The sequence below is a fragment of the Rhagoletis zephyria genome, unplaced genomic scaffold (assembly GCF_001687245.7).
Source record: "Rhagoletis zephyria isolate East Lansing unplaced genomic scaffold, Rhagoletis_zephyria_1.1 Rzeph_scaffold_01230, whole genome shotgun sequence".
Lineage (NCBI taxonomy): Eukaryota > Metazoa > Arthropoda > Insecta > Diptera > Tephritidae > Rhagoletis > Rhagoletis zephyria.
In genome coordinates, this window is record NW_016158314.1 from 14,439 (window position 1) to 23,123 (window position 8,685).

General features: G+C 33.5%; 1 protein-coding gene across 3 annotated transcripts in view; it reads right to left on the reverse strand.

The window, feature by feature from the left end:
• Window positions 1–8,685, reverse strand: part of LOC108363268 (serine/threonine-protein phosphatase 4 regulatory subunit 3-like) — a 30,290-nt gene that overhangs the window by 10,730 nt on the left and 10,875 nt on the right. For 2 of the 3 annotated variants that reach the window (XM_017616566.1, XM_017616567.1), the window contains exons 2-5: window positions 1,967–2,099; window positions 1,767–1,896; window positions 1,465–1,708; window positions 478–665 (exon numbers count right to left, since the gene is read on the reverse strand). In XM_017616566.1, the coding sequence (XP_017472055.1) occupies window positions 478–665; window positions 1,465–1,702 (426 nt within the window). In that variant the 5' untranslated portion in view covers window positions 1,703–1,708; window positions 1,767–1,896; window positions 1,967–2,099. The remainder of the gene's footprint in view (window positions 1–477; window positions 666–1,464; window positions 1,709–1,766; window positions 1,897–1,966; window positions 2,100–8,685) is intronic. The other variant, XM_017616568.1, reaches the window with a different exon arrangement.

Consider the following 8,685-nt stretch of genomic DNA (forward strand, 5'->3'; position numbering starts at 1 on the left):
ACAATACAAAACAATAGAATATTCAAAAACTACAGACCACACCGAATAGTACACTGAAAGGTCAAGGAAGAATCATGAGGAAAACTTCCGAAAAATATCGAAAATGACTCGATAAATATCGCAACTTGGATAAATCCTGAAGCAATTTCGATAAATATCAAAACTGTTTCGATAAATCTCGAAACAGTTCGAAATATATCGAAATATCATTAAAAAAAATACAGACAAAAATTTTAACTAAGTTTTTTTAAAAATACAAAAGTTGAATTTCTTTCAAGAAATCATATTCTACAATGAGAGACAACTCTATATATCTCCAAAAACACGGTATGACATTTTGATGCACTATTTTCGTATTCCTATAACTTTTATTTACAAGGACTGTTAAATATGTAGATTTGCTGATTTAAATTAAACATATGTATATGTATGATAATAAAATACAATTGTAGTAAATATGTACTAAGTGAGTTATACCTGACAAATTTTTTCCCATATTTCATCGCAACCGGCCTTCTCTTGAAAGCTCAATGCCAAATCGAAATTGTCGCCTTCCGACCAAACGATCAATGTGTCCTGTTGTTTTTGGTAGGCGGTGTCGGGTTGAATTTTACTTTCCAAAAGTAAAGAACCATCCGATTCGGCACGCACCAACAATGAAATACCTTTTTTGTTGAAAGAAAATTATGCATATATGTATGTATGTACAAATACGTAGTTTTAAATATCGCTAGCTTAAAGTGACGCTCCAGCCAAGAAAGTATTCAACTCGGAACTCGGTAGCACAGGAAGTGGGAGGCTCTGCTTTGGAAAGATCAAGTGAAGAAGAACTTGGCTTCATTTGGAAAAGAAGAGAAACTACTGGCTTACTTTATTGAACTCGGCCAAAATTGCTTAGGCTAAATCCAGTTTTTCAAATTTTACAGGCGAGAATAAAAACCATTCAAACACTGATATCCGGAATCCGGCTTATACGCCTATTTTTCCATCATCCGGTCGTAAACTACTAAAAAATTCAGCAGTATTTCCGGATTTCGACTCCATAAATTTTAATATGAGAAACTTAAAAAAATTTATTTTATTTTCATTATCAAATTTAATAATAAAAGTTAAAATGTGTCACATTTTTTTTGTGTGGAAAAAAGCTTTTCTCCATTAAGGGTAGTATACAGCTTTCAAGAAAAATCTAAGGAAATACTAATTATTTCTGTACCTTGAAAAGACTTGCATTTGCTGTAAATGTTTTACCGGTAAATAAAAAAATCAAGGCGAATTAACATAACATCACTGAACACAAATGGAAAGAAATAAAACAGGTAGGTCGATCTTTTAGGAAACGATGCTCTTTTAATTGTTATTGCTTCTTGTATGAAAATATGATTTTTTTAGAAAAAGTGGACTTAGCAACTTTTCACTCTAAGCTAGCGATACGCATCTTGTATGCAGTAAGTAACAAGAACTTACCTTTAAGCCTGTCCACATAATTCGAAGATACATGGCCTGTGCCACGATCATCCCATTGTCGCTCTGCATTCAGAGCGTACAATTTAACGCGACGGCGGGTATCTGTAGTCATATTTTCCTCCAAAGTGACTACTCTTAATCTTTTTAGTTTTACTCTAAGCTTTCTTTTGAATATATTGTTGCCCCCAAATTCCAGTGCACGATCAGCAGCTATTCCGTACTTTTCAGTCTGCAACATAAAAATCTAGAGTTAACAACGCTATTAGGGCTACTGTGAGTATTCCTGTTAGTGCAGTACGTACACTTTGAAAGCTTTGTGTAGTAGTTATTCTCTCGCGCTGCTCAACTGGGGTGGTGTATGTACTGTGGCAGACAACCAACTATTAATTGGCGCGCAAGGCGGCTTATTCCCTCAGCTAGCGGACTGAAAAACTGTACGATTAATCGAGTTCCGTTAGTGAAAAAAATATATTCGATCAATAATTTTGGTGCTCATGCTTACGAAAGTTTTTTTTTTTTTTTTGGTGTTTAAATTTATGATTCAAATCGCACATAATTTATTGAAATCATTGGTTTTAAACAATTATCCTTTGAGGGATATGCATTTGGGAGAAGCATTCGCGCTGCGAAATCATCTGTAAGTGAAAAGAAAGAGATATGGTTATTTCCAAGACGAATATAAAAAATATTTTTTTTGGGTTGTAGAAAGAAAAAAAATTATATAAAATATTTAAAATCCAAAATACAATAACAATTGGTTCGACTTTTCATGTTGCACAAAAAGCTTGCAAAAAAACTTTCAGGGAAGGGGAAATTGAGACAGCAAAATATTGGGGAGAAGTTGCAAGTAAAATATATCCAGCAAAGTAGCTGTTAGACGTGGCAAGTACTGGTCCTTTAAAAAAGTCTGTTAAACTCAAGAGTTTCTAAAAGTGATTGCAGGAGCAGTTGCACCTTGCATGTAAAGTGGCTTATGAAAGCAGGTTTTATTCCTGAAAGTCAAGCTTTCCGATACTCTTTTTTGTCTGTTTATACGGTGAATGCAGAAAATTCCACTTTCAACTATAGGTCAATTCAACAACTTTGCCAGTAAGTACTTGAAGCCAGAGCGTAAAAGGAAAGAGTAGAATTGAGAGGAAGAGAAAATTATCAGAAAAAGTTATTGAACGCAAAACTAGTAAAAACTTGCAACTTACGCCATTTTGACACTTTCTGACAATTAAGTTTTGGTATCGCTTGCCTTTTCAATTAAAATTGCATTGGCGAGTTTCATTCGATCACGGATGCCGTGATTCAGGCCTAGTTTTATGTATAGGTTTTTTGTTGAATGCTTTATTTTTTTGTTGTTTTATGCAAAAAATAAAACTTATTCCAAGGCGAAATCATATAAGAACCATCGATCCTATAGGAGTGAAAACTATCTAAATTTTCCAGTAATTTTTGACCAAAAAATCAAAACCATCAACTATTATTCCTATAGTTACTTAACGACAACTTGTTTTAGACGATTTCGAACGTTATACTATGTCCCATTAGCAAAAAATAAAAATAAATAAAAAATTTACGCGATAGAACTTTTCATGCTGATTTCAACCATACCAAGCTAATTTGTCACAAATAAAAACCAAAGCCAATAAAAGAGGTTAAAGTTAAACTTTTATACTTTTAATATTTATAATGTATCGGAAACTATTTGACAGATCAGAAAAGTATTGATGCTAATTTAAAGATATTTTAAATACGGTTTACGCGACGTATATAGTATAACACTTTTTAAAAGAAATTTTAAATAAACGCCATTTAAAAAATATACATACTTATATATTTTTTGGTGATTCGGTATTTCTGACTTAAACATATAAAAAAGAAAATTATCTACCCAAGTGAAGGACACCCTAATTACCCTTATTTTGAGATCATAAAAAAATAAAAAAAAATTTACTTTTTTTATTTTTTACTTTAGCCAAATAATTTTGGTAAAATTGAAATCGCCACAAAAAGTTCTATCCAGCCACATTTTGGGTTTCGCATTGCTAGATTGTTGATATTCTAGACTTATTTGCACGGAACAACCTCCGACTANGAGCCACATTTTTGGGTTTCGCATCGCTAGATTGTTGATATTCTAGACTTATTTGCACGGAACAACCTCCGACTATTTCTGACTAAATTTTGCAGTACGGGAACATTCTAACTGTCGACAAGTTGGTTGCAGGTTTGGATTATCAAAGCCACACACCAAATTCGGTACAAAAGAGGGTTGCATTCCCATAAATTTCAAATAAAATTGGTGGTTAAGGAGAGTTTAACGAAATTTTTTTGTATGGCAAACTCCGAGTATAAGAGCAGAGTTTAGCCTTAAACTCCAAGAGATAGATAATTATTCGTGGAATTTCGACAATCGCAACGCTAAATTTTCGTCGCCAAAACTTTCTAAAATAATAATAAATAAATTTTCTACGCCTAAAAATATACAACATGAAAAAGTAAGGCATACAATGTGTAATCAGACAATTCTGGCAGTATAGCGGGCATGAAACTAGATGTTGTTGTTTGTTAGGCGCGCCCGCTATTAATTTGCACATTCTTGGAGATCAAAATTTGCGATAATGATTTTCAGAATCCCACTGTAGGCTGTGAGTTCTTGCACGAGCAAGCTGTTACTTGTCAAATTTATTTTACTATATGCGCTGCTGAAAAAAAAAAAATTGGTTTAGCAGTAAACGTTGTGTAGCTTTATATTTGTTGACACTTTTTTAATCTGTTGCTACACATTCATGCTGGTTTTACGTAATCATCTAAGAACCTGTAAAAATTAACTCTTTTCATTGTAGAATCACTGCCAGTTTCTTGATACTTTTCCTTTAATTTTTGTTTTCTAACTTTCTACATCCCTCATTAGTAACAGCGTCTTGCATTTATCGAAATTAATTTGACAATTTGCGTTGTTTTGCCATAAGCGACGCTTCCGCCAAAGAAAGGTCAAAACTCCCATAACGTGACGCACTAAGCGCTGCACAATACCCAGCGTCAGCAAATGTTTGGCCAACAATACATAGGCCAAGCAATGTATTGAATGAATGAATGGAATTGTGAAAGCAAGCAGACAGCGAGCGTCATCATACATTAAGTCATTCAACCGCTGCGCACGCAGAGAACAATTTTAAAGTGTAAATATTTTTAGTTTGTATTTTGTCAATGCTATAGTTGCTCGGCCTTTCAGAAGATTTGTTACATATGTTTATGTATGTATGTATGCATGTATGTATGTATGTATGTATGTTCAAACAGCGCCTCACAGCGAAAGTGGCCCAGCTTCAACTAATTAACATTTGAGTTAAACTTTAAAAAGTTTAGCTCCTACCAGTGTCAAATATAAGATCTATGGACCCCTTTGGCCCATTCTGTGGTGCACGCACCCCTGGAAGTACTCCAAACAAACGAAGCCACGGGTCATCGTCCACATTTTAGTTTCTTAAAGTAGTAAAAATAACCTAATCTAACAGGTAAAATTTACGATTACGTTAGGCTTTTCCATTCCATGCTAGTTGGTACCTACTGAAATTATGTTTACAGCCCACAATTCTTGTCGGATTTTCCTTTTTTTACAATTGGAAGATAATTAAATTCTTATGAGGTTTAAGAAGCTATACTTTTCTTAATTTTTATCAGTTTAAATAAATTTTTGTAGTGCAAATATAACATATATCGCTACCTAACATAGGGTTTCCACCTAACAATACCGTGGCATATTGTCACAGAGCGAGAAGGAGTTCGAATCGACGTCGGTCTGGTGAAGTGGTTTGGTTGAACTCAAAACGACGTCGAAACGAGATCGTTTCTTTTTCTCATACAGACCGCAACGTCGTACTGACTTTGTTTTTCCTCATCGAGTCGAAGTCGTTACGACGTCGGTTTGTTAATGTGGGTTGGGTCAGTGTTGGCACTAATCGATTGATTTTTTAATCAATTAGTTAAATCGATTGAATTCAATCCTATTGGAGTTAATCATGATTAATTTCAATCTGATTAAGCAGCTAATCGTAACCGCGATTAAAAAAATTAATTTTTAATCATTAACTTTTAATTTGATTAAGTAGGTTTGGTGATTAATTAATTTACGCTGGAATTTTCCTGTGCACACAAGGCCAGTTAAACGGGTATGGCTAAGTCGGTTTTCCTCATCAGTCTAAGCAATTTGGTGTGCGTTTTCATTAAAATCTATTCCAACAGACGTTCTGTTAGCTAGGTTTTAATATCCCTCTGCACATGTGCGATGGGTTGTAAAAATTCCCTGTTTATGTATTACTAATAAAAATAATTATTATTTGTTTTTTTATATATTACGTGTTTTTATAAGCGTGAAACACAAAAGAATAACTATAACTCTTGTTTGGTTTCAAATTCGGACAAACTAGAGCACTTAAATAATCAGATTAATTGGATTAACGATTAATGATTAAAATTAATCGTACAGATGATTACGTTTAATTAATTTTAATCATTTTCTTCCATACGAGGTATGTTCGATGATATGAACAAAATGAGCAACTCCTGCAACAAAAAAATTAATTCTAAAAATCAACCGTAACTCCCAGCTACTTTAAACATGCACTTTGTTATACTTAAATTAAATGAGCTACAAAACTGCATACTCGAAATCTTTCAATGAATTCTAGTTAATTAAAAAGCTCGAAATTTTCACATACGGGGGAAGCTAAAAAGAGCGTGTCAAAAAAATTAATTAAAATTTCAGTGGCAGATTTTATTCGGTAGCTTATACTTTCATAAGTAACCTCCAATAAGTTTAAAGGCAGCATCCGACAGCGTGTTATTACTGTTTCATTTAACAACACAAATTTGGTTAAAAAAAGAAACAAAAAAAAACATTATATTTCTATTTCTGAAAAAATTTCTATTGTCAGATTTCCTTTACTCAAAGTACTATTACACGTTTATAACTTTTCTTTTTGAGTCTATCTTAATGTTGTGCCAGGGCGAAGGCCGTTACTGTGAACGGTTTTCGCTTCTTAGAGGATCCCTTCAGCCAACTCAATGTCGAAAAAGGCCCTATTTAGAAACTTTGTTTTTTTTTTCAATTTTGGCCGCACTGTGCGACGTCGAGACGAAGCCGTTTTTTCCATACAAAATGCAAAGTCGTTCGGATTTCGTTTCTTCTCATCGAATCAAAGTCGTTACCGACTTCGGTCTGGTGAAGTCGTTTGGGTGAACTCGAAACGACGTCAAATCGAATTTATTTTTTCCATACAAAATTTGTACTCTATTAGACTAAAATTTAATGAGCTATAAACTGCTTTTTAATTTTTTATCTTACTTCAGTGGAAAAGTTTGAAATTTGTAGGAATGCTTGTTGATTTAGTTTTTTAAATATTGCACTCAAATTCAAATGATGTAGAAGGACATAATGCGAAACTACATTGATTTTTCGTGTCTCCTGAATAATTTCAATAAAGGGACTTGGCCACTTTTCACGTTTTGTAACATTAAGTAAAAGTAATATTTGTAAGAGAAATTCTGAGTTACAAAATTATCTTACCAACCTTTTTTGTACATCAATCGAGACGGGCGGGTTGGACATTTTAATGAGAGCCACTGTATACATATACGAGCATTTATCACTATTTTGGTAGTTTTCGCTTTTTATGAATTGAAAAAAAAAAATAAAATAAATGTGTATATACAAACGACTTGGCAAATTGTTTAGCTAAATGCAACGTGCAATGTGTAACCGAAAGAATATTTATTAAAAAAAAATACAAACCCAGTGATATCGGAAAAAGTGCAAAGCGCAGAAAAGACGAAACTTTCTGTTTACAAACAAATAATAAATAGCAACTAAAGCAAAAATGGCATGAGTAATGCTCAGTCGTGTTTGCGAACAAATATTCATACATACGTACATATGTACATATTTATATTAGTATGTTTACTCAAACAAATGTGTGAATGCATATAGGTATGCATAGGTGTGTCACAACCAATGGCCAACATGCAGCCGCCATCCGCCAAAAGCAAATACATACCTACTTAGTTTTTACAAAGTCTCTTGTAAGCATTTTCGCTGGCACCAAAACACAAACCACAGTATGTACAACATCGGCCGTGGATGTTTGAACATGCACAAACTATGTACATACGTAGATAGTTTCAAGTTTCAGCAGCTTTGCTCACACAAATAAATGCAGTACTATACATATGTATGTACATATGTATGTATGTACACCCACCCTAATACTAAAGTAAATACGCCAAACTAGAATGACTTTATGAACATATGTAAAAGTTTCGCTTCGTTGTTTCTGGAATAGGGAGTGCCGGCACTGGTGGACAAAGGGAGGATACCTCGAACAAGAAGAAGCATCAAAGGTCCAACCACATGTTGCAATCCACATCAAGCTGATATTGAAGACAATTAGCATTAGCAAGTAAAGAAGTATAAGTTCGTCCGAAACCGAAGTATGTATTATTATTAAATCTCGTTTATTAACCTTTCTGTAAATTACATGATAAGCACAGGTACTGCCCCGATTTCAGAGCTTCGATAATATGCTGGAAATCGATAAAGCGGTTGCCGATATACATTTACTAGTCTATAACCGCGGGTTTCATCCCACGTTTTTATACAAATATGCAAATTAATTTGAAAATGTTGTATTATTATACCTATTTCCGCTCTCATTTTACTATAGCTGCATAATCTTTTAAACGAGTTAAGGTATTTAGGGCGTTTTGGAAGTATGTATATTTATATAAGCTTGTCTACACGGTAGTCTTTGTTATGATAATATGAAAGATACCAATTCCCTAATCTTAGAATATTAAATCTTCATATGTAAGAAGTTTCAGTACCCCATCGAAAATACTTCCTTAGATTTGCTGTATGACAATTTCACTTTTATGGGTGAGACCACGGAACCTTTTACAAATCAGTCTTATCGCCATAATGGTTTTGTTTCAATTTATAATTTTTCGAAATATTTTTTCAAATGAAAGGCTTAATATATGGGTATTTCCAATATGGCGTTACGTCACACTTGTATGAAAAAATGTTAAAAAAAAACAGCCATTTTTAAACAAAAAACAAACCCGACTTCAATTCTCATATACAAATATCCAATGATCACCTCTGAGGTACCAACTTTCCTTTAAAAAAAAGAATTATAAGAAACGGTAAAAGTTGTCCAAAGTTGTGCGATAGAA